The sequence below is a fragment of the Salarias fasciatus genome, chromosome 6 (genome assembly GCF_902148845.1).
Source record: "Salarias fasciatus chromosome 6, fSalaFa1.1, whole genome shotgun sequence".
In the NCBI taxonomy this organism is placed as follows: Eukaryota; Metazoa; Chordata; class Actinopteri; order Blenniiformes; family Blenniidae; genus Salarias; species Salarias fasciatus.
In genome coordinates, this window is record NC_043750.1 from 32953907 (window position 1) to 32979882 (window position 25976).

The window sequence follows — 25976 nt, forward strand, 5'->3', positions numbered from 1 at the left end:
AACACTGAACCCAGTTTAAAGAGTGAATCATGACGGTATGCCCTGTATATAAATCCAAAACCTCGTCTCCATTAGCTCATGAATTTTAGAAAGTGTTCGATGAAAAGGTGTTTTTTTTAAAGTGATTGTTAAAATTCAGTAAAATCATGCAGAACTTCCAATATATTTAAGATACACCTGGAATCTTTAAATTCTCATTTATGTATCATGACAGCAGAAGCCAGTGAGGACCGATAATGCTCGTTTTCACAGTTTTATCAAAGCTGGTAATCATTGACATAACATTTGAAAATACTGACCCACTATTTAATTTATTCGACCATCTTCTGTCTAAAACTGTTTTCAGGAGATTTTTGTTATAACGGCCCTCAGCATATGTAATTTGACCCCAGCCTCATTGTATCGCCTGCTGTTTGTGTGCGCGGGGGCCTGTGAAGAAACACCCGGTGAGCCGGCATGAGTTTTCAAAGCGTTGTGATGTGTTTTAATGTGGGTCTGTCGTGGTTTGAACTTCGATTATGAAATAAATCCGAGCTTGTTTGTGTCACATAATTGACTGACCAGTGGAGGAAATAAATATTTGATACACTGCCGACTTTGCATGTTTTCACAACTTACAAAGAACAGAGAGGTCTGTCACTGTTATGATTTTTATCGTAGGTCTCAGTTTAATTTTTTTTTTAAATGAATAATTTGCTATTTATTCCATGACATGAATAACAGAAGGTAATATTTGGTATGGAAACCTTTGTTCGTCAGATGTTTCCTGTAGTTGTGGATCAAGTTGGCACACACTGCAGTGGGGCTTTTAACTCACTCCTCCATGCAGATCTTCCAGGTTTCAGCTCCCTGTAATGATTTTCTGTAGGGTTCAGGTCTGAAGCCACTCCTTGGTTGCCATGCTGTGTGTTTTGGGTCATTGTCATGCTGAAAGACGCAACTACGGCCCATCATCAGTCCTCTTAATAAGGGAAGGCTCCGTCCATCCTCCACTCAGTACGGTGCAGTCGTCTTATCCCGTTTGAAGAAAAGCATCCTCAAAGTATGATGTCCCCACCCCTCGGCTGGGATGGTGTTCTTTAGATTGTAGTCATCCTTTATGAGTGAAGTTCATAGCAAAAAACTGCATTTTGATCTCATCTGACCCCATGACCTTCTCCCAATGGTTCCTCTGGATCATCCAGATGACCGCTGGCAGACTTGAGACGGGCCTGGACGTCCCGGCTTCAGCAGGCGGAGGGTTCTGATCTGTGACGGCAGAGTGTGTTCTGAATGGTAATCTGTGAGACTGTGGTCCCGGCTCTCTGGTTGGGCTGCGTTTCATTGGCTTGGGTGAGCTTTGGATGTGGTCGTCTCAGCCTCCGGCAGCACTTGGTCTTCATGGTGGAAGTCAGCAGTGAAGTCTAAAAGCTGCTGCTTGGTGGCAAAGGTTCCAGGAGTGGATGAGATCCGCCTGGAGCTGCTTCAAGCCTCTACAGAATGCCATTTACCTCGGATACAGTACCTTAAGACTGGCAGACCAATTTTCAGTGTGTGCCGAATGCTTATTTTCTCCACTGCATTTTATGTTTTCATGAAGCCTTGGCTCTAATAAAGATTTTACTTTTACCGTTAAATGTGACGTTTTGGTAGCTTGCAGCGTTTGAACTGACACCCAGTGTGCTGCGCTGCATCAAAACGAGAGGAACCATGGTAATTAACTGGCTATATAAAACATCGAAAACCACACAGTGTGATTTAGTTGAGACAGAGCTGGTGAGGATATGTCTGTCTTACTCTGCATGGCAAAAATGTTCCACGACACAAGTTTCCAGTGCTCATCACCTTCTCTCTGATTGTTCATTGTTTTAATCCCAAACTGTATAATTTACCGTTCAGTGCATGCTGTCAGGGATTAACGAAACGGCCAGTTTGCTCTTAAATCCTTTTGTTTTAAACACCAAAAAAATGACTTCTTCCTGTTTGCATTGTTTATACATGTTGGGCAAACAGTTGTTGCTCGTCAGGGTTGTTCAGCATCACAGCTCAGATTAATGTGACTTAATCCAGTGAGATGGATTTCGGTTCTGTTTTATTTGTCACACTGATGTATTTGAATGAAATCTGTTGCTAAATAAATGATGCAAAAACTTTATCTTTGGAATATATTTTCTCTCTCACATAATATATATACATTTTCACATACACATTACACCAAGAGTTTTATTCTAGAAATAGAATTAATAGCCCCAAATAGTCAAACGGGGCTGGAGCCAGTTCATATCCATATGATCAGAAAACACAAGTGACCGACAGGACAAGCTTCACCACAGATGTTTAGTCAAGTCAAAGTGAGTTTTATTTTCAATTCTGCTGTACATGCAAGACACAGCGGAACTGAAATTTGGTCTCCCTGGCTCTCCAGGTGTAGACATGCACCCAAAATGAAAATAGACAAAACATATCTCCCAAAATAGAATTAGAAAATAGAAATACAGACAAGAAAAATACTGCAACAAAAGTTTGAAACAGAAGTCAAAACATTGAAATGCGCAACATCCAATACAGTATATCTTATTAAAATGTGCAATATGCAGTTGTATAATGGTCTGTATCCTTCAACCTGCTTCAAACCAGAGAAAGTGTGTGTGTGTGTGTGTTTTTTTTTAATTTGTGGAAAGTTGGGATTTGCACTTGTTTAACAAGTTCTGAAGTGAGAGGCGTTGTTTGTTAAATTTTCATCTCATTCTCCGACACGTTCCCTCGGTTTGCAGGCAGGGTTTCTCATTCGGTTCCTCCACAGGGGAACACATCACGGCCTCCGGAGACTTTTCTGACAGCTGCAGGCGTTCGCCTCCATCGCGGCTTCACCCCGGCTGACCACAGACCGCGTGGCGCTGCGGCTCCTTCGGCTCCTCGGCCAATAATTACACCGTTTTCAGCCAACTCTCGAAAAGAGCTGTAAATTTGTCGCTCCTTGTCGGCTGATAAACTTTACATCACACTGGGTTTTAATGCTACCTGCGCGTGGGAATGTTGAGCCAGTCGCCCTGCAGATTAGTGACTCTGTCGTGGTAAAGGACAGTCAATGCGGTATTGCGCAGCCTGCAGTTTAACCATATCACTGCTGAATATCCAGATCTGCTGGGTCCACATGTGCCTTGGTAGCGGCTCGGCTCATGTGGTTGAGGACGGCTGTCACGCTGCCACGTCGCTCCTGGAGGCCTGATTGAAGCGCAGCAGCCTCGGAGGAGGCATCATTACCTTTCAATTTCTTTTTAAGTCGGCAAATACTAGGAGATGCATTGAGAAATGTTTCCAGAGTGAATGCAACTGTTAACTTTCTTTCTTTCTTTTTTCATTTTTCAACTGCAGATTCAAAGTTGTTTTAAATCACAACAAATCACAACAGCTAAAAAGCATGAAGAAGACTCAGTGGGAGAATTCAGTTTTAATCAACTCAAAATTTATGTTTTTGTTCGCCTTAATTTTTTGACTAACCTAACCTTTCCCTTCCCTCAAAAAATGTGATGAATTTGAATATTTTCCTTTGATAATGCAGATTTTTTTAAACATTATTTGATCACCATAAAGCTTTTGTCTTTTTTGTCATTCATTGTTTTCCTTGAATGACTCGTCCAGGTCTCTGCTGGTCTCGTTGTCCTTGTAACTTTTATAACCCGCCTCTAAACGTGAATCACAGAACGTCAATGCGGCCTGGTTTCCAGCTGGATTACATATAGAGCGCTGGAGCTGCTCTTTCCCATCATCGTGTGAGATCTGAAGCCCGGCCCATAATCTTATGCTTTTGCTGCGGCTTCTCGAGGGGCCGACGCGCCACAGAGCCGGCTGCTCGGTGCCTCGCACACATTAGATCAGCTACACAAACTCAAACCACAACAGAGAACGCCGTGGTCGTAACTCCGCAGCACGGAGACTTGAAAAGTTATGTCATGGACCAAGTGTGACGCTGGGTCACAAAACGCCGTCGCCAAACGCGAGCGGTCCCCAAAATTTCATCTCGGCAGTTCCCTGAGTTGACCTGGAAGAAAGGTTGAACCACCGGAGTGAAGCCAGACAAACTTTCTTCATCACCATTCTGTCGTCTGTCCATGGGAAAGTCCGTCCATGTACTCGCCATTGCCACTGTTTATGGAATAGTGTTGTCTGTGCATGTGTGTGGTTTCATAACAAAAACAACCAACAGGAACAACTTGTGTCCTGACATGACCACATCGCTCTCAGCATTCCAGCTCTTTCCATGTTAATATACATTGTTTTCAAGACTTAGCCGTGAAATAAAAACACAAAAAAAATACGTTTTCACTTGAAAACTTGTCCTTTCCAGATGTGCTCTGGATTCTGAACACTGCCTTAATGTTTATGTAACACATCCCAATATTTTCTTTAATTTACGAACCTTGAAGGATTGAGACTGATGTGACGGTCACATTGCAGTCATTCACCATCTACTCTGCAGATTTTAAAGCAATGTCCCATCAAGCTCTTCAGCTCGCTGGATATGCCAAATAAAATAATACCATCAACCACTATGGGGTATTTAAAGCTTTTGTGTATTTTAGTTTGTGAGGTTGTAAAGAGTTGTTCAAGTTGAGATTGGAATGAAAACCACTTTTATAACATCCAAAACAAGAACCATGTTTGGCCTGTTTCACATTCATCTGTTGCTAATCCAGTAGAACAAGTGATAATTTCATTCATTTTCATTTTCACTTAAGTGTGATGAGACCTGAATTCACAGAAAATGGTCACTTGGTGCAGTGGTCTGCTCTGCTAGCTGTCCAAGAGGTTTGATTCCTGGATGTTGGATGTTTCTGTGTGGAGCTTTGATCTGTTTACTGAGCCTGACCATCTCTGGGTTCTTCAGTTTTCTCACATAATCCAACCAGATTCTGCTTAAATTCATTGTGTGTGTGAGTGATTATTTCTTGTTTGTCTTCCAGTGTTTTTTTTTTTTTTCCATGCCTGTTTTGTCCAATTTCAACTGAGATTAGCTCCAACTTCTCAAGATGTACTTTGGCTGTCAGCGAACAACAATATTTAGAGTAGATCAAGTTTATTGTGTTGTATGGTTGGCTTGTTTTAAACTGTCGGTGAAGTTTGTGCTTATGTGTTCCCTTGTGCCACACATTTTGTTTTGGTGTTTCATATGATTAAGGATAATTAGAAAATGGCCGGTGCTACAAAAACCTGCTCAAAATACTCAGGTTATGTTCGACACTGTGACGTGTTGATACTTTGTCTGCAGTGTTTATGAAGAGATAGCCTACAGAAAAATGTGTCAATAAGATTATCTTTCTTCCATTTTCCCTATTAAATTACACAAAATCCCAGTTAACTACTGAATCAGGGATTTCTATTTCATCAATAACTAGACACATTTCATTTCAAATCAGAGCTAAATTTGAAGTGTTTATTTTTCATGAGTCAGAAATTCTACCCACAAAACAGTCAGACCACCACAAAGAGCCACTTCTTGAGTTAAATTTACTCAAATAGGAAGTTGGTACATCAAACTGACCTGCAACAACTTGCACATTAAACATTAAAACTCCGTCATTATCAGGAAATCAAAAACTTCTAAGAATTACAGTCAAACTTTAAGTCTTAAATTAAAGTGTGGAAAACTTTTTGAAATCTGCATTGTGCAAGCAACCTTCAGCAAATGCACCTAACAAGCGTCTTTCTTAGTCTTGAGTGATCAAAACTTTGCACACAGAGTGTTGGTTATTTCTTCATTTTTATTTTAAAGTAAACAGCATCAGTCGGAGGCCTTGGCTGATTTTCCACGAACTGACTCAGGAGGCGATGCGTAAACTGAACAGCTGTTTTGGGGTCGGTTTATTTTTGTTTTGAGACAGCCCACTTAAATACAAGAATCTCTTTTAGCAGATTCCTCAAATCTCCTGCAGAAGCTGTAACATTACACTTTGTTTGGATCTGCATTCAAAATGTCTGCAGTCAAATAATCATACCTCAAATGACCATACAGTTTGTCAATCTGACATTTATTCTTTCACTACCGTTACCAAGTGCTGTTAAGCGCAATACCGTGGTGCAACCAGATTTCATCTGTTGGTACCAATGTTAAACATGTAAAGAACAAACAGGGTGGAAATAGTTGTCATAATAAAATTAACAATACAAACAAGTGTCAACTCAAAAGTACATTGAAATTCTGCATAAATTAGAGACCTAAAGAACAATATTCCAGAGAGGTAATATAAAACTGTACATGACAATACATTTGCAATACATTACAATATTTATTCAAAAAAGGCAAAAATAGCACCATGAATTTAAAAAAAAAAAAAAAAAAATCTCATTCAGAAGCAAAAACCATACAGCTACAACAGTAAATACTGCAGGTTGTAACGTGAACAGTGAAAGCACAGGAAGCACATACAGAGTTTATTTCGGATCATCTGTTGCCTGTGTTGACAGTACATGAGTGAAAGCCGGGCGATGTACTTAAAAAGTTGTTCTCGTGTGCCTTCATATCGTTACTTTTACAACTGTGGTCATGTTTCAATCTAGGTAATTTAATTTCTTAAAAAAAAAAAAAAAAATCAAGTATTTGAAAGGTGTGAACTAATCAAAATTTTCTTCTTTTCATGGTGACATTGTTTTGTTCCTTTTTGACATTTTTTTTCCTTTTCTCACTTTGACTTTCTAACCGCCACAAAAACTACTGATGCCAATCAGTCAGTTAAGGGATTAGACATTTATGCATCCAGTCCCTCCATTCCCTCCCAAAACACTTCCCATTTTCCTCCCTGCTCTCGCTGGCTCTCGTCTCACTATTTATTGGCATGTCATTGTCATTTGCTCTCCTCCCTCCGACATGTCGAGGTGTAGTCAGGAGTTGTACAGTTGTTCTGTTCCTAAATCTGCGTGTTCCCTAATTCACAGGAAATTGTTGGAAATCTGACGTTGGTGGTCGAACAAGTCCTCCACCTCCGCGCTGTAAGCATCACCTGGCAAAAACAGAAAGATGATCAGTGGCAGGCAGATGTAGACTGTTAGAACACATGTGCTGAGAGGAAGTACGTACTGGCGTGGCACCCGAACATGTAAACCCGCGCTCCGTCGTACTTGCACCGACAGCGCATCACATTGTTCTGGAAGTCGGATTCAGCCATGTCCAAGGACGGGTTGACCTCCACCTGAGCAGGAAGAGATTGAAGAGATACTGGATTTTAACTTCTGTGAACCAAAAAGACACATCAAAGAACAGACAACGTATAAAAATAGCACACGAGGGTAGACTGGAATCTGAGATGATTTGACTCCCTTTAGTCAAAACCTTAATATCCTATAAGCGCCTTTGTAATTACAGGCACCACATTGTCTTCCTCAGTTTTATTTCAATGGTGTTACGGGAAAAGCAGATTGGCGCCTGCTCAAGTATTGACCCTCTCATGCAAACATCAGAGTATCGTAAAATATTTCTGTAAAAGACTGAGACATATTTCACCATATGCTGATGATGTCCTGTTATATTTGTCAAGTGCTCTTCAAGACTGTACTTTAGTGTGGTTTGGTTACTGATATAATTAGGGCTCAAACAACAATAAAGTGAATTTCTTTCATTCAAAATTTTCAACAGTAGTCTGGAAATGTCATTAAACTCTTAAGATTTAGTTCTACGATTTAACTTGGCAAAATAAAAGCATTTCAAAGCATGAATGTATTGCATCAGTGGACATCACAGTAGTTAAGGCTGCAGCGCTGATCAGGCCTGAAAAATCATCTCGCAACTCTTCCAAAACCCATGAAGAAGAGGCATAAAGTCTTCCACACTTCAGTGTTTATTTCACTTCTGGATTTGTATTATAACGAATGACTAGGCAGACTATATTTCAACTACAGAACACTTCTTGGGGAGTCAAAAGGACTCCTGAATTTGTGGCTTTCAGCTGGACTCTGCAGTATAGGTCATTACGATCATGACCCCCCTGAGTTCCTGCCTCCTCGCCACCATGTGCACCTGGGGTGCTTTGTATTTACAGCATATCAAATATGAAAGTAGAGCTAGCTAAACCATTAGCGCCCGGCCTTCAGACAGAGGTGTGGATGCATGGTAGGGACTATTTTCAAGCTGGAGCCTCCTCAAGTTTCCTCTGGAAAAGTTACTTTCTTTTGAATGAGCAAATAAGACAGAAACACTTCTCTTTGTTCAGACTGTTAGGGAATAACTTTTTCTTTCCACAAGACGTGACTGGGAAGCCACAGGATTATTGTTTTCTCCTTTTCTATATGACCCACGTTGTGTAAGTCCAGGGTTCAAGTGATGCATTACATCACTTTCCACTGTTATCTGGATGCAGGGGAAAAGGCTCCGAGATGCAGATGACAGTTTTGGGTTTGGATTTCGGTTGCAGCCTATCATTAGACTGTGACTATGGTTGGTTGCCATGGTTTGTTGTTTTCCACCCTGTCTGTCTGCCTGCCGTATATAAGAAAAGCACACAAATGAATTTTCCTGACGCAAACTTCAAACAGATAAGCCGACCACATTTTCAATAAAGTGTCCTAGTTTCATTTTTTTTTACGTACTATATATATTGTGGTTTCATTTATAGTCATATTTATAAGCAGGCCTTTAAAATAGTAAAATATTCATAATCATGATTCTTTTCTCGTTGCATTTATGGCCAAGTTTGGTATCAAGGACTTCATTTATCTCTCAGTGTTGCATGATTTCAGTGCCTTCTTTATGGACTCGGTGTAAAACACCATATTAAGCTGGTGGCAGTCGATGCCCCATTAAAATCTCTTGTAATGATGTAAAAGAAAGGGGCCACAGCCAGTTTTACAGAACAATGAAAGGCCGCCACCGTCCTGTAAAATACTATGAGGTTGCGCAGCTGATTTTAAAATGACGACGCAATCAGGAGCAATCAAGCTGAGGTGAACGTGACTCATCAGCTTTTAAATGTAGGATCCTAAAAATGGCTGCCACCCAACGATTCTCGGCGAAGCCTCGATGAAACACCCAGCCGCCCTCCCTCCGTCTCTCACTTCTTACACAAATTTATGAGCAGCTCAACTGCTGTTGCGCCACAGTCACGACCACAAAGCGCTGCTGGGAACATGGCGTCGTGGCAGCACAGGACCGCCGTTTAAGGCCACACGTGTGGTTTGATCTCTCGACGGGAGGCAGGTCACGTGACTTTACGTCCATGTATGGACACGTGAGTTTAACTTAAACATCTTGATTTCGAGTAAACACTCAGGAAATAATTACAAACTGTTCACATCATTGCTTTTCTGCCACTAATCTGTCAGGAAGAAAAATGACAGAGAGGTCACCGCAGGAGATCGAATGTCTCCAAAGAAGAAACACGAATGAGCCAAGATTTCAAACATAAAGTTCATACACATGCGAAGCGCTGACGGACTTTTTCCACCGCCAATCGGTCCTGTCGTCCCTGCAAGCACGGACTAATAGCAGGTCTACTTTCTATATAAATCCAGACTAAATTCACTTTCCGTAAATACACACACACCCTTAAAACTACATATGAACTGTATACCTGAAAGGCTGGGAAAAGCTAGGAGCCATTTAGCTCAAATTACAGTCCTTTATCACAGGTTTTTATCTCGCTCGAGACCTCAAATGTTGAAACATGAAGCCCTGTGTTTGTTCTGTTTTTTTTTTTTAATCTTGTCTAAACTTCCAAGATTATTGATGCTGTTTCACCATGAAGATAAAGTATAGATTGCATTCTTTTTCTCTTGTTGTGCTTTGTTTTCCCTGTATTAATATTTCTGCCAGGGCTGCTATAAACAGCTGCACACACTGTTAAAACACACTCCGTTTTATTTCTCCTTTTTGTGGAGGTAGAACATTTTGTGTGAACTGACCTGAAAGATGTATTCACCGGGCCGTACGTCTGTGATATCGATCCACTGACAGTCTATGTCGTGGCGGTAGGTGTCCCAGCAGCCAACGGAGATGCCCTGTTGCCCCATGTTGTAGCAGGCGTACCGCTTATGGAGACCTAGAGGAAAAAAAATAAAATAAAAAAACATTGTTTGAAAACCTAAAATCGCAGCAGAAAGATTCAAAAGTAGGCTCTCTTTTCCTTTTAAACGCAGAGTGAGGATCTGTTACATAAAGCTCAGGTCAATTTGGGTGCAGCCTCTGACCTTAACAGCCTGCTTCTGTCTTTAACTGCTTATTATGGGATCTCAGCTTTGCACTTTAGTATTCCTGATTCTGGTGTTTAATTTTAATTGACCTGTTTACAGATTTCCCTCAAAAACACAGCAAATGGTTTCAAAGATTTGTGTCGTTTTTAACGTTATTTCAATAATGTGCGTTATTTGTTTTCCTAATGTGCATGAAAGGAGCAATGCAGACGTTTGAGTGATTGATGGGCTTCGTACCTTCGGGGCAGTAGGTGTCCTCCAGACAGAAGCTGGCTTTGTGACCTTCAGCGATCTTCGTCCCGTTGAGGGTGAGCAGGTCGTAGTGGGTGAACACCTCAATGCTGTGATAGTGCCTGGAACGACACGAGAAAGGAATATTAATGGAGAAAAACAAAGATGCTGCATGCATTAACTGAGAAAAATGCCTCATTTGATTATCAAGCTGTTAAACCCCAAAAGCTAAAAAAAAAAAAAAAAAACAAAAACAAATAAGAAATTTGCAGGTATCAGCTTTCTTGTTGGTCCTTTTCTCCAAACAAAGTGACTCTCAGAATAAAGCCTTCCAAATTTGAGAGTGGACTGTGTGGAAGTGGTGATTGAGTTGTGGCTTAAAGACCAGTGGCTCCCGCTTCAAGACACCGAACCGCAACCGCAGAGATAAGACGCCAAGCTGCTCCGAAAGCCGTCACGGCTCTGAATGGAGCGGCTGGCTGAGCAGCCAGAAGGATGTTTATTGTAAACATAATGTTAGAGGATAAGCAATTGTGTTTATTGCACTAAATAACAGACGTCGTCGGCTATTTTAATCCAAATTTCCAAAATATCACTGCTGTGCTGCTGCAGCCAGCGATCCCAATTCACTCAGCAAATCTAGACTTTTGATTTATCTTTGGTGGGAGACATGTAATTTTTTTTTCCTACATTCAGTAACGACAGTTATTCTTTAAAACACTTCTTTTGTTCGTGTCACCTCCAGTTTTTGTTTTATTGGCCGCACTTTCCAGCAGCTATAGTTTCTCCTCATCTTTGACGACGCTCAAATGGAGACCTCGACGTAGCGCAATGGCTCACAGGAACATGATTCAGATCTTTCGTGCAGTCTCACCTGTGACACTGGTGCCATACCCAGCTTTCTCTGGTGGCCCGGGGACGGAAATCGGCGCGGCCCATGTTCATGATGCGGGAGGAGAATCGCAGCAGGCGGCGGTGTCCGTAGGGCCAGTTCATCCTGGCAGCGGAGGACGACAGACAGTTCTCCTCATTGGCGCAGGTCAGCAGGTGGAGAGGTCGATCCTCCAGGTAGGCCGTCTCCTGGACCAGCTGGGCGTCCAGCACAAGGTCGGGAGCAGCTGCAGGGGTCAGGAGGACGGATTAGACTCGTCAGCATGGTGCTCTGAACAGGAGGTGTCGTCGAGACTAATTTATCAACAAGTCATCTCTCTGGGTCGACATTATGGCATTAGGTGATTTTAACGTCATTGTCTTCGACAGTGTGTGTTCCACGCGGACAGGATGGACGCAGAGCTGATGACAAGAAACACATTTTCAACATTGTCTTTAGTTCAGAGGTGAGCCGGAGTCTGGAAAACAGTTTTTATGTAACAATCAGTGATCCTCAGCTCTGATCTCTTGCTGGTGCCCGACGAGTCAAATTTCATAGTAACAATATAGCATTAAATTTGCAATTAAAACCACATCATGCAAAATTACAGCACAGTCACTTTTAATTGCTGCGCACTGGATTGTAACGACCTAAAAATTTAACATTCCTTCCATAAACCTCCAAATCCCTGATGAAAGAAAGCCTCTTTAAACTTTGCGCAGAGTTCATCTTTAAATAAGACTCAAACACACCCAAACATACGAGCTCTGTGAAGCTTTGGAAAATATATTCTCTTTGAACCTGGCTGATAACATCAAATGACATAATTTCGTGTTTATTTTAAATCTTTTCTCAGCTCGCAATTGAGAAACCAGAGGGGAGTTTCGATGCTTTATATAATTTATGAAACCACGATCACTTCGTTAGCCATGCATTCACCATGAAAACAGCTCCTGTAACCCTTCTGTTATGTCGATCTGTCAGTACTGCTGTTCTGAGGGTCTATTGTTGGGGCTGGAGGGTATTCCAGGTAGTACCACCCTTCTGCCCAACCTTATAGACAATTACCTGAATGTATGGGTGTTAATTAGATTAAAATGTAAATTAAATGCTCTGGTGCACAATTGAACTGAGGTTTTCTTGCTGTGGAGCAACAACAAGAAACACTAGAGCACCTTGTCACCCCTGCTGAAACAATGAGTCAATGTTTTATGTTGAAAATTAACAACAAAAAAAGCTTCATTAAAAAAAGAGAAAAAAGTCACTGCCCAGTAAACACAACTGCGTCTTTGTGTCTGCCGGCTTTGGACTCACTCTCCACACACGTGACTCCTGCAGCCCGGCCGTCCCCCCCTCTGGGACAGTAGACGTTTGTGTTCCTGCGACACTGCTGGACGGACATCTCGGTGCCGGTGCAGTGAGTCCCGCTGAGCACCACCTCGGCGGCGTCCGACGACCCGGGCCAGTACCAGGTTTCCTGTGGAGCGACGTACAGACTTTTTTGTACATAAAGTCACGAGAGCTTGGTTTTTTTTTTTTTCTGTCGTAAACACTTGTGGAATAACAATGCGAAGACATGCGAAAGCTGTCGACGTGAAAACAAATGGCAAGCTACACTCTTTATAGGCACTATCAGTATACATTATCACATTTTCCACTCTTTTTCACGGTTTTAAAAGTGCCTGTTAAGTGTTCCCAGCAGCCCCCCCGACGCTGCTCCTTTCCATGCACACGTCTATTTTCAGTCTGTTTGCTCTGTGAATTTCTCCTGATCTTTCTTTGCCTCACTTTCCCTCTTTTATTTTCGGCACGCTGGAAGTGGACGTTTGGAGAAGCCTGTAATTACCTCAGGGCTCGGTAATAACACAGCACAGGCACACAAACCGTGCAGCGGGGAGAGAGAGGAGGAAATAAAGGAGCAAAGAGCTCAGAGGCAGAAAAAAAACGGGCAGAACTGTAAGGAGGCTAAGAGAAAATGACGAGGGTTTGTTTTACCTGATGAGCCCGAGCAGCGAAGCCCAGACCCAGCTGCCGACAGACCACCATGGCCTCGTTCAGGCCCCAGTTCTCACTGCAGACGGAGCCCCAGCGCTTCACCCCGCCGACCTCCATCAGCACCTCCACACGGCCTTCAGCCGGCTCCCGGCCTCCGGCCAGACGCACCTGAGGACCGGGATCAGGTGACTTTTCAGTGGAATATCGAGTTTACATTAAAAGTATCAAGACTAAATCAGAAAGACAGAAATAACTGGACAAATTGAATAAATCTGATTAATAAATATAGAAAATACAATGAAAAAGTGGAAACATTGGCATCAATCCACAAGATGACAGAAATTTTAATACATTATTTTCAACTGTTTCTCTCAAAATTTAATATCAACTTCTTTTCTCAAACGTCTATGTTTCTCATCAACTCTTCAGTTTTATTTACAGAGCAGGAATCTCAACATGGTCACCTCCTGGCGCGTTCTGTTCCAATACAATACAAAGAAACACTCCACGTTACCACATGAGCAAGCATCGGTGGCAATGGAAAGGAAAAACTGTGCTTGTCTTTCTTTCAGTTTATTCAGCCTTGAGAAATAAATAAATCTTTTTTTTTCTTCTCTTCCTCAATGTGACCGCTATTCATTCTTTTTGTCATGGAGGAAGAATGCACATTTCGTTGTGATTTCCTTACCGTGGCCTGCAGGCCGGTGTTGGGGACGTTGCAGCGCACGGCGACGTCCTGGTTGTGTTTGCAGCTGTACAGCGGCACCGGCCTGTGGTTGCACTCGGTGATGGAGCGCTCTCGGCCGGTGCACTGGACGCTGTTCATGTGGATGGGGCCGGTACCTGCGGGACGAGGGCGTGGAGCCGACTGAGTGCCACATGAAGGCCACATGCAGAGAGATGCTCTCTCACACACACACACACACACATGAAAGCCTGTAAAACCTGGTGGCTCTGCAGGCACAGATGTCCATGCAGAGGGATTAAAAGTCCAGACAGGATCGGGACCTCTGATGTGGCTTTGAAGCTCAGCCCAGCCAGAAAGCCGTCTGTTTAAATTACGGGAGCTGTGTGCTGCACGTAGCGCTCCGGGGCTATGCTTCACGAACCAAAATAGATACCAACATGGCAAGATGGAGCTGAAACGTTGAGCACTTCTGTATTTGTGTAGGTGTATGAGGCCCAGGCCGAAGCCCAATAAAGCCCTGTAATTTGGCTTTAAATAACTATTGATGTCATCTAGACACGCTGCTCGGCTGCACATGTCTTATATGCGACATGTTCAAACAACCTATAAACCCGTCAGAGATATCTTTTAAGCCACAATGCTCATTTCTGGCACTTAATGGTGTGTTCGTTATCCAGACATCCCTGCATCGTAGCACCTGGTTTATTAGAGCCCTAAAAGTTACACTCAAGCTCTTTCCATGAATTACTCAATTAAGAAAAATAGAGAGGCGGAAACTCACCCGCTATTACTGAACGTGCTATGTGCTCATTTGTGCAGAAAGATAATGGGAGGAAATGAACGTGATTACAGAGTTAGTGCAGGGGTATGGCGGGAATAGAGGACAATAATTGAGTGTGAGAACGCAAGGTCGATGCCATTTCCTCACACAATGTTCAACTCTGTTGTTGCTAGACACTTCACTGGCTATATTTTTACATCTGCAACAGAAGCTTTGCCAAAACAATTACATGTGAATGTTTGGTGCTGATTGCCTGACATCCTGCTTTCAAAGGCGTGCAGACTTTTCACATACGACAGGTTTATTTTCACAACAACGCAGCCACTGTTTTGGCCGCTCAAACGTCCCGGCGCAGTTTTGAACTCGTATAATTGGTCATGGGTAGAGTTCCCCAACAATCAGCATCCCTGATAGAAGCAGAAGACAAGTTGTAAACATTTTCCCAGCGTTTATTTGTGTGCTCAGGTCCTCGGTTCTGGAAACACTGCATTTAGCAACCGAGCAAAGTGTTTAGTCTGAAGGAATCTCTCAACTACACTGATCATACATGAGGAACTGGGGCATCTGTGTCATTTCAGACACAACTATTTATCAGATCAACGCTTTTTTATACACTTAAGGATTTTGCATATGACATTCTGTGCTTTCTAACAGCAAGACAAGCGCAGAGCCAGCTTTGTTAAAACACACAAGCGTCTCCCACAGTGACATACCCAGTCATGGGGAGTAGAGCTAAATTCATCTTTGGCAAGCAGCAGCAGGCCTTTAAAGTGCAGGATGATGAAGACGATGTGTGTGTCCTATCTTACCTTGTCCCAGATGAGCCCTGGTCAGGGCCTCCTTGGCCGTTCCAAAGCCCAGCTCTCTGCACACCACGCTGGCGGCGGGCACGTCCCACAGGTGGTCACACACGGTGCCCCACTTTCCCTCTCGGAGGACCTCCACGCGGCCCTCCCCGAGCCGGGGCCCGGCCTTCAGGCGCACGGCGGACTGGAGGAAGAAAGGGAGACGTTGGCTGGAAGCTGGTGAAGGGATCTGGAAACTGTTTGCTTGTGTATCAGCCGTGGATGTAGTTTCACACGTGGCAAAAAAAACTGAGCAGAAAGACTAAACTGACTGTGTTTACAGTGAAAAACCCAGCCTCACATGAGTCTATAAGTCACTGCTGTGTCAGATGTAAACTCGTTGTGTGGACTAAACAAACAACATAAAACATACTGAAGTAATTATTGAGCGTCACATGATTTTTTTTTTTCTCTGAATCAGGCCAAAAAAAAAAAAAAAAAGCTGCTAAGATGAGAAGCTGTTGCCTCATCCCTGAAACACCACTTCAGTTCAGATTTTCTATCACTGTCACGTCCTTTTAACTTCTTATCTGGCAAGAAATCATAAGAACTGTCATAAAGCCTTTCTTATCTATCCATTAAAGACTTTCTTCTCCTTGGAGAAGAGGCTTCAGGCCTTCTTGCTTTACAGTGGAGTCCCATGGAGAGTCTGGCTGGAGGCTGATGTGATGCTCTTAGAGAGGGAAAACTTTCAAACCCCCTGCTGTACAGAATATAGACTCCTGGATGGCTGTCTCACAGTTCTGTCCAGAAGCTTCTCATGTTGCTTTCATGCCGTCTCCTATGCATTTAACACACACTGATTTCCACTGGCGCACTAACCGGCACGGCGGGCGGTGCAGGCGCGCTGCCGTAGCGGGCGAACTGGGACCCGGGGACACAGCGGACCACGGCGTGCATGCCCCCCCTGCACGGGACATCGTTCCTCGGGAGGGACAGCTGGACCTGGCACTTGGACAAAGACGCCTCCACACCCTTGCACTGCACCTTCTCCACCCAGTAAGCCTTCTTCCCGATCTGCGCTCTCAGCCTGCGGAGTGTTGGAGGAAGCAGAGGCAGGAGGTTGACCTGTGGACTGGATGCCTCGGGCTGGTCCACAAGAGGAACTCAGGTTGATGTTTGTTTTACCTGGAGGAGGGATCAGCTACCTTGGAGTCCCAGAGTTTCCTGAAAGACAGAAAACATCACACTTTGGATTTTTGAGCATCTTTATATTGAGCAGACTAAACAGGCAGGCGTCTTCTGCCCTCCTTCAGTCCGCTGCGTTTTCCTACTCAATCAACCGCTTATTTGTTCCTCGACATCCCTTCTCTTCAATTCTAACTGTCCAAAGTTAAATAAACGGAAACCTGTCATAAAAAAGAAACACTGCACATCTTTGTCTCTGGATGAATGTTGGAGGAAGGGCAAAAAAAAAGAGGGAAGATTTACAACAACTTGTCTCAAATCTCCTTCCTTCCTCTTCTCTCTCTTTCTCCCTTCAACACCAACCTCTTTCTTGCCCCATCTTTTTTAGCTCTTCCATTTCTCCCTGCCTGGATATTTCTGTCGGTGTTTGTTCACATGTCTGGTTTGAGGCATCCAAGTGGAAAAAAAAACTAAAAATATGAATAGACCACCATACATTAATCCCCGCAGGAAACCTTCCAGAGGTCTGCCAACGGCAACAGGCTTTTCCAAACTGTGTCTAGTTTCATGGATATTACCTTAAACCGGAGTCAAATCCAGAGGGGAAATAGTATGTATACAGAAGAATGAGCCCACTGAGGAGTTTCCACACACACACACTCACACACACACACACTGGACCACAGACAGGTGCAGTGTGACAAACGCCCTTTATGAGCGTGTGTCCACTAAATGAGTCAGAACAGCAGATTTAGACAAGAGAGTTTACCACTCAACCAGATTCATGATGCAATTAAATATTTGGCAAACTTAAAAAGATGTTTCCCTTCTGTTGCTTTGCACATTCCCAACGTCAGAAGAGACATTTCTTTCGGGCAAGAAGAAGCTTATAATAAGAGAAGAATAGAAATAGTGAGCCTGAGAAAGCACTGGATGGAACATGTGCACCACAAGTCTTTTACAGCTCAACGACTGGCCAGACCATGAAGGCAAACTGTGCATGCATGGCTTATTTTACTGCACAAAGAAATTTCCGCTCCCAGATAAGCGTGCACTGTTATTATTTTCTGATTCCCGCTGCAGTCCAGCAGTGAAGGAATTATGATTTAAACAGCCTGTGCGGTCACGGCGACTGCTCTGCGCTGCTAAATAAATTACTACACACTTAAAGGTGCTGTAGGCAGGATTCTGCTAGTCAATGCTAATTTTTCTGTGTTTTCTTTGGATTAAATGTTAGAGTATCCACTGATAATCCTTTAGGAGTGTAGCATAATTGCACTACCGCGAGGGAGCAGCGTTTCCATCTGTCTCTGTTCTGAGCTGAAAAGGAATCTCGACAGCTCCAGGTATCTTTGACCAATCAGAAGAGCCCCTGAGGCTCTAACCGTGATTGGTCGAGGGGCATTCGTCACATGTTCTTGTGGGAGGGGCTTAACTTGCGTAAGGGCGGGATTTCAGAGAAAACATGACAGGATTGGCTGTGCTGGGTTTAAAACCGCCATCTTAGATGGGTCAAATCGCCATCTTGCTTAGGGAAACCTAAGCAAGATGGCAGAGATGCTGAATCCTGCCTACAGCACCTTTAATTCTATGTTCTCAGTTAGAGTCGGGGATTCTGTGTGGAGTGTGCATGTTCTTCCTGTTTTGACCAGTGATAAAAAAAAATTAGCTCATTCAGGGATGGCGATGAAAAGAGAAGCACAGATTGAAGCTCCCAAATGAAGGAAGAAAACTGAGTTTGCTTCATTGTAGAGTAGATCACACCCAGTGTTCATGGCAAACACAGATTAGATGTCATGAAGAAAAACTAAAAAAAGAAACACGGAGTTATGGTTTGTGTGTGAAATACTATCTGTTTTTGTCTTCATTGTTTGAAATGTTTCATAACTCATTCCAAATCTGAGGGACAGTCTGTGTGATGGTGTCAGTTCATGATTTGTAGGAGGAGGAGGGGGAAGGCTGCGGTGGAAGAGGAGGAGGAGGAGGGGGAGGAGGAGGAGGAGGACGGTTGAGGGGGTGAAAGTGCTCCCCGTATAATTGCCTGCTGTGCTGAGCAGTGTCTGCTTTGCGGTCGAGCAGGAGCATGTTGGTTCACACACAGCAGACATGGAAATATGCACGTAGATATCAACTTTCCTTTCCTCTGTAAAAACAAAGGCCGTTAAAGCCGCGGCGTCGCTGGCCGGCGTTACGACTGCTCGCCGCGTAACACGGAGCGGGTGACGTCAGGCTCAGATCTCTGTGGACTGGGAACAACTTTTATGACCATCGTGTCTTCACGGGAAGAGGAAACGCGAATTCTCTTGGTTTGTTGAATCAGTCCAGTTGACCCACGAGCATGTTGGGGAAGGATTAAGACTGGTTCTATCTTATGAGGGTATTTGGAGGAATTGAAGTGGCTCACAGCCTCAACACAACAAAGGCATCGTGATCCCAGCACGGCGACTTAGATCCTTTAACCAAGAAAAGAATTTCTAACTTCTCTGGAGCCGAGGGCTTTTATGCAACTCTGACTGCACAACAGGATAGGCCACGGCACGGAGGAGAAAAGGAGCTGACTGTCAGTAAAGCCGAGATAACCTGTCATTATATGAATGCTAAACTGCCTGGCTGGAACAGTCTGCCTGCTGAGGAGACAGCAGGTTGCCACACTGAATCCAAAACAGCCCCCTGGACAGTGGCATCAGCCGCCACTGACAGAGAAGTCAATGGGGTCATGGCGATGTACTTTCCACCAAAAACTGATTGAAGTCGAAGCACCACAAAGGAATTAAATGTCGGCTTTAAAACAGAAGAGTGCCGAGGAGGGTAGAAACAAGGAGAATGGGGTGAAAGTCAATTAGAAGAAGTTTCTGCCTCAAAGGGAGAGCGACTGTGATGAAACAAGGGAAAATGAGTTTAACACTTGCCTTTTGTAAGCGCAGCAAAGTGGGGGAGTATTTAAGCATCTGTAAAAATGCGCTGAGCAACTTAACAGGCAAAGACAAAGAGAGTCACACCAAGAAAACAACCACATGACCAGAGAGCGGAGAGCTGACACAGCAAAGGGTGTGCAGCAGGTTCGGCTGAGAGAATATTGTAGATTAGAGGAGCTCTGAGACCATAATTACAGCCCTTCGAGTGGAGACAAACCCCAAAAAATAGCAGGCATGGAGCCCTGCCAGCAAAGTGGGGAAGATGTTATGTGCAAACTGTCATGTCTACATCAGTCACTTGACTTGTCGCCGAAGATGCTCCGAATGACCAGATGGTAAAATGAAGAAGAAACGCTTTGAAGGCAAATTATGGAGGGTGATCTTGAGCACGTCCTTTACTTATTTCTTTCTTTTTCTTTTTTTTTTTTAACAAGTTCCATACCCGACAGTCCAGTGCTGCGGCCATCACTTCTCTGAAAATAGGCTCGTTTGCGATTTTCAGGCAGAACTTATTTTGACTTGTTGCGCTGTTCTTCATCACCACTGATGGAGAAAAACAATTCAAAATGGCTCAAGAAAACTACTGTATGCAGCCATGAATATATTCATATGAGCATTCAATGTATAACTGATATAAAATGGTAAATACAAGGTACAAAATGTACCTGGACCAGTGACTGAACTGATGATCGACAAATGTGCTTTTTAAATATGATAGGCAGAATATTTTGTGGACAACTTGGAAAGATAAACTTCTAATCCTATCCCTAATCTTGTCTCCTTTAAGTATTTTTACCAGTTTGAAATCATTTTGTTGTCACTATTGTTTCAGGTGTCTAACAGCAAAGTCGATAAACGTGATTGATTTTCCCAAAATAATTACGGGCATGTCTTGTGAACGTAGTGTTTGTTTGAAACGTGTGTGCTGATTCCGTGGGGCTGCTTTGGGAACATTCCCAGTTGAGAAATGGGACTTTTCCTACTGGTTCCCAGCTGACTGAACACACGTTTACAGCAGCAAGTGAACCAGATAATGGTAATAACGGAGCAGATTAAGAAGGACAACATGCTTTGAAGCCATATCTTAGCGAAGAAGCTTAAAAGTTTTGATTCTTTAGAAACAGTAGGTTGGAATCTCCTTCAGATTATTTTATTTGGTGATCTATTCAAGAGCCTCTATTTTGCAGGATGAAAGAAGCTGAAGCATCACTGCTAGAATGTGACAAAAGTCACAACACTCAATGCTTTAGAACCTCAAATTAACACTGATGAAGGATAAAACTCACAAGATTATTATGTTTATTTAGATCAAATTTCAATTTCAGTTGCAATACATCACTGAAATTTTTAACTGTTGACCTCAAAGAAACTGTAGAAATTCCCCATCATATTTCGCCTGGTGAAATAATTCATTCAGAACTCAAATCATCTGCCAGCACTGGCATTAACTAAAGAAATGTCTATAGTGCAAAACAAAAATAACTTCGGACTCATTTCAAAACAACTAAACGTCTGCTGCTTCAGAATACACAAGGAGTGCCACATGAGAGAGACCAACCTGATGCTACATGTCCGTGTTTGTCCAAAGATCCTCCTACCCCCCTCGGCTGTTTACCGATGGTTAAAAATGTCTGCTTCATTCATCTCCCACGTAGCTGGGTGAGGTTGACAAACCAACATTCACTGCCTGGTTCAGTCTTTATAAAAGCTGCTGGCTGGATCGTTTTCAGAGGAATGTGATGTTTCTCAAGGCTCCTCTGAGGTGTTTTTTTTCTGTTATGTTGTCCACATTTACATAAACCTTTACACGAAGGTCAGCTTCGCTTGGCCATATTTTGGATCCCCTGCCCCAAAATATTTACCCTCTCCTGACCAGAAGGATTAAAGACGTAAAAGAGAAGCGAAGACTGGATAAAGGTCTAGCTTCTGTTTCACTGGACCCTCAGAGCTCTGAGGAGGACCTGAGAGATCCAGCTTGACAAAAGAGAGTTTTCCACTGCGAGACTGAGGCCACCACGGTGAGCAGCAGAGGAGAAGCAGCCTGTGTCCTGGTGCGGGGCAGAAGAGGACATAAGGGGTAATTATTGGCGACATGGAGAGACAGATGGTGCAGTGCAGCGGTCAGTACCGTCGCCCTGCTAGCCAGGCCGTAAAAAGAAGCCTGCGGGCAGACAGAGGGACACACGGAGGGTTGTGTTTGCATGTTTAAGTTTCTGCGTGCACGAGGATTTCAGTTTATGCAAAGTCTGCGAGTGATGAGGCCGAGAGATGTAACAGCGGCGGTGTTTGCATGAGACATCGGCTTGTTGACGGTACGTGTGTGGACGCTTTGAAGGTTCGCGCCCGATGCTTCTGTGGGTATTTATGCTAAATGTTCAAGCGAGCAGGATGGAGTCAACAAGACATCCTGACAGTATTAGCTATCAAAACATAATTGGAGAAAATAGCTTTGTGCTACCGTTTTAGGATCTTATTTGTGTTACAGAACATTTGCATCAATTGCAAGTGAGTTTCAGGTGAGAGTAATGTCAAATACTGAGCAGCCTGATTATATTCCAGCAATTCAGCTGTCCTAAAGCAGCTTTTACCAGCAAACTGATAGAAACACACTATAGTTTCAGAGTACTCTTTTAACTTTGCCACTGCAGGACGAAGATATAAAGATATAAAACCAAACAGACATATTTAGCTTACCTTTAAAATCTCTGTAGACACACAATGTGACAGAAAACAAAGCAACTCTGCAAATGAATGAAGCAACATGGCGATAGTCTGATATAATTCACCAGCAGCTGTTGACTGTGTTTGTTGGATTTTAATTTCTACATGTTTCTCTACTATTTTATGTGAACTCAGAGATGAATGTTATGGGTAATCTGACCAAATACTTGATTAATTAGGTGAAACATTAACTACAGACTACTGTCCTGAGAGAGATGCACACAGAAAAAAAAAAACTTTCTGCCTCAACAAAGAATCTAAAAAAACAAACATTTGAAAGTAATGTTTTCCTAATTCTTTGCTGAATTTTTTGATGCACACAGTCTCTTCTGGATGTTTCCAAATTATATGAGATTAGAAAGCATGTGCAGGAGGATGAGAGGATGATGATAATCTTGTAGTCTGGATCTGACATTAATGACATACTCTCCAGGACTATTTCAGAGGCCTGTCTTTAGACCCAGTCAGCCAGTGGCACAGACAGGGCTGGCTCAGCTAATGCCACCGTTCAACATGTTTTGCCAAATGTGGTTTTACTAATGACAGCAGTTGTGGTTAACCTTTACTACAGGGGGGTTGGAGGAGCAGCCCGGGCATGGGGCCGACTAATCCATGGAGGGATGTGTAGTCGACCGCATTTCCATCCTTTTCATAAGCACACGCACACACACACACACGCACACACATTCACAATGCTTCTCCAGTGTGTTTCCTCCTCTGTCACTCTGCTCCGTCCACCCTCGCATACGTACCTGTAGGCGTTTTGGTCAAACGCTTCTGCAGCGGGGAATCCTAACATGCCACACGCAACACGGCTGCTGCTCAGGTCCCAGCCGTGGGAGCAAACGTGACGCCACCTCCCAGCATGCTTCACTTCCAGCACTCCTTCTGTCACCAGTCCCCTGTTGCTGCCGGAGAGCACGGGCCGTAGACGGGCCTCCTCCAGCTGAACCCGCTCAGACCACTGTTCAAGAACAGAGAACAATAAATGACACTCCTTCAAGCGAGGCTTTCATTAATGTTTTTATGTTTCCACCAGCAGAGGACTTTTAAGTCTTCAACCTCTACCTCCACCAGCCAAAGCCCGTAAAACAGGATTAATTTGACTTAATGAACTCAACTTCATCTTTTCTCAAACAGCACATTGTCACTTTGATTAAATAAACAGCTGCAGCTTGCACGCAACTGCGAGGGGAATAACTCGGAGAGGTCCCATGCTCTGTTCTCTAATCATCAGGCGCTCTAATCATCCACATTGCATACTGTCGACAGCAGGAAGGAAACCGAGTGAAAACACAGGGATTGTTTAATGTGCAAGGAGCCGTGTTATTGAGATTACAAAATGGTAAAGAAAGCATAAACCGCAAGCTCAAAGGAAAAGAGAAAAGTGATAAATGTCCCCACTTTCTTAAATCTGAGGGTGTTTGTTTGAGGAAAGTGCTACCAGTGACTGAGGTAAATTCAAGGCCCACTGGTGGATAAAAAATTGGATCCTGAGAAGATCTGGTTTTAGGGTTGTCTCTAATTAAAGATGCCCGCTGGCTTGTGGATTTTTGTACGAGTCAGTATAATACTACATTTGGTTTCTTTTTTAGTGTGCACAGGAGGTTGTTTGTATCTCTGTGTGTGTGTGTGTGTGTGTGTGTGTGTGTGTGTGTGTGTGTGTGTGTGTGTGTGTGTGTGTGTGTGTGTTTTTGTGTGTGTTTACCTGCGTGTTGTGTGAATCAGTCTCCGGGCCCACATGTGGATAAGCTGGATCTGGTTCAACATGGTTCCCACTGTACTGCTGATGCCTCTCGCTCCTCCTCTCAGACTGCTGCTGCCTGTTGGTGCTGCTCCTCATCGCCTCTTGCCTCTGCCTGTAGGCGGCGCCGTTCCCCAGACGTGACGGCAGCTGGTGCCCCTGCGGCAAAGCGGGGCCGCTGGGCTGGCTTACCCTCGAACCGCCTCGATTCCGTCGAACTATCTGGATCTCGTGGCCGTTTTCTTGAGGGGAGATGTTGCTGCGACGGGTAGACGTTGGGTTGCGGTGGAGGGCGATCTCGTGGCCTCTTGCAGAAGAGGAGGACGAGAGGCCCGGCGGTGCAGGTGGAGCCTGCGGTGATGAGTTTCTCTGTCTCGGTTGACTTTGATGATTCCTTGGAGAAGGAGGGCTTTCTCCGATTTCTTGAACATCAGGTCTTCTCTCGGGACTGCAAATGACCCCCAGGTCCTCGGTATGGGTGCAGTCGTTGATTCCCCAGCCATTGGAGCGACACTCTGCAATGGAGCGCTCTGAGCCATGGCAGCGGACATTGTCCAGCCAGATCAGACCTAGCACAAGGAAAGGGATTCACTTATTGAATGTGAAAGAATCAAGTGAAAGGGATCCTGATGGAGGACCTCAGGTGAACTGGACATACCTTCCCCCTGGCCAAACCTGGCACTGTGTGCCCAGGTGAAGCTCCGTTGATAACCCAACTGTCGGCACACTACATTCGCCAGGTTAAGATCCACCTCGTCGTCGCACACTGTGCCCCATGCCCCGTTGTAGAAAACCTCCACGCGCCCCTCGTTTTCCCCGCGCCGGCCTACCCCTGCAAGACGTACCCGCCCTTCCTGTGCGGGCAGCAGGGGGGGACAGACCAGAAGCAAGACGAGGAGCGTGGACAGCGAGCTGAGGCGCAGCATCCTGGTGGAGAAAGCAGCTGATTGAGGTGTGGATAAAAAGGATCATTGGACACTTGTGAGACCTTCAGCAAGGAAGAGAGTGTAGAAAACTGTGTAGATGCATATACAGCAGAATCCCCCCCACCCGACAAGTACTCGTGCACGTCACCACAAAAATCCTGAAAACCACACAAAACCACAGAATTCACATACCGTACCCTGACAAAACATATAATTAGAAACCTTTTTCTAACCCTAATGGGACATTCCACAGCAGAAACAAAGAATGATGGATGCTTTTATCATTTAAAATAATCAGAGTCATTTAGGGGACATTCAGGGGCCCGAGACACAGCCTGAGCCAGCCAAGTGCAAAGAGAGTAATAACCAAAGCTAAAAGTAGCCCTCTCCATCCAGCCAGCGGAAACTCTGGCTTTCCACAAACCATCTGGCTTAGCTGCATGTATTTAGCCAACAGACACAAAAGCAAATAAACACGGTCATAAAAATGTTCTCACACATAAGTACGGCTGCAGGTCTGCATCTCTAAGAGATGTTTTGGCTGATGAGTAATGATGAATTCCTCCACGGTCTGCCTCCACAGCATCTATCCTCTGACAAAGGGCTTCCCCTTCCCCTGTGTACTACTGATAAGAGAGACTGCAGGGATTTCACTTTGGAAGTAATTAGTTTAATCTGTTTATTGCATTCCATGAGATTTATATTTAAATTATACAAATTTATTAATATTTGCAGTGCTGATATGTGAAAATAAAAGATGCTCTTCAGACAGTTACAGTGTAAATTGAAGTTGGATGAGTTCTATCTGCTGCAGAAAAAGAAGTCTTAAATTACCACAACTGAATAGACAAAAAAGTTTAAAACAACAAAAGAACATAATTAAAGTTCAACTCACCTATATGTTGATCTCAGCCTGCAGTCACTGAGAGAAAGAAGGGAGAGAGCGCTGGGGGAAAAGAAGGCAGTGAGTCTG

The 25976-nt window shown here is 43.8% G+C and overlaps 1 protein-coding gene across 1 annotated transcript; it reads right to left on the reverse strand.

Annotated features, from left to right (window-relative positions):
• Positions 1 to 5674: 5674 nt before the first annotated feature.
• LOC115390837 (lysyl oxidase homolog 4-like) lies at positions 5675 to 25976 on the reverse strand. Its single transcript, XM_030094860.1, has 15 exons — positions 25899 to 25976; positions 24736 to 25004; positions 24042 to 24646; positions 23086 to 23297; positions 16698 to 16736; positions 16392 to 16599; positions 15534 to 15714; positions 13944 to 14098; positions 13256 to 13423; positions 12575 to 12737; positions 11264 to 11507; positions 10396 to 10511; positions 9871 to 10007; positions 7055 to 7166; positions 5675 to 6977 (listed from the first exon to the last, which is right to left on the reverse strand). The coding sequence occupies exons 2-15, from the start codon at positions 25001 to 25003 to the stop codon at positions 6907 to 6909; spliced, it is 2679 nt and encodes an 892-aa protein (XP_029950720.1). The 5' UTR covers position 25004; positions 25899 to 25976; the 3' UTR covers positions 5675 to 6906.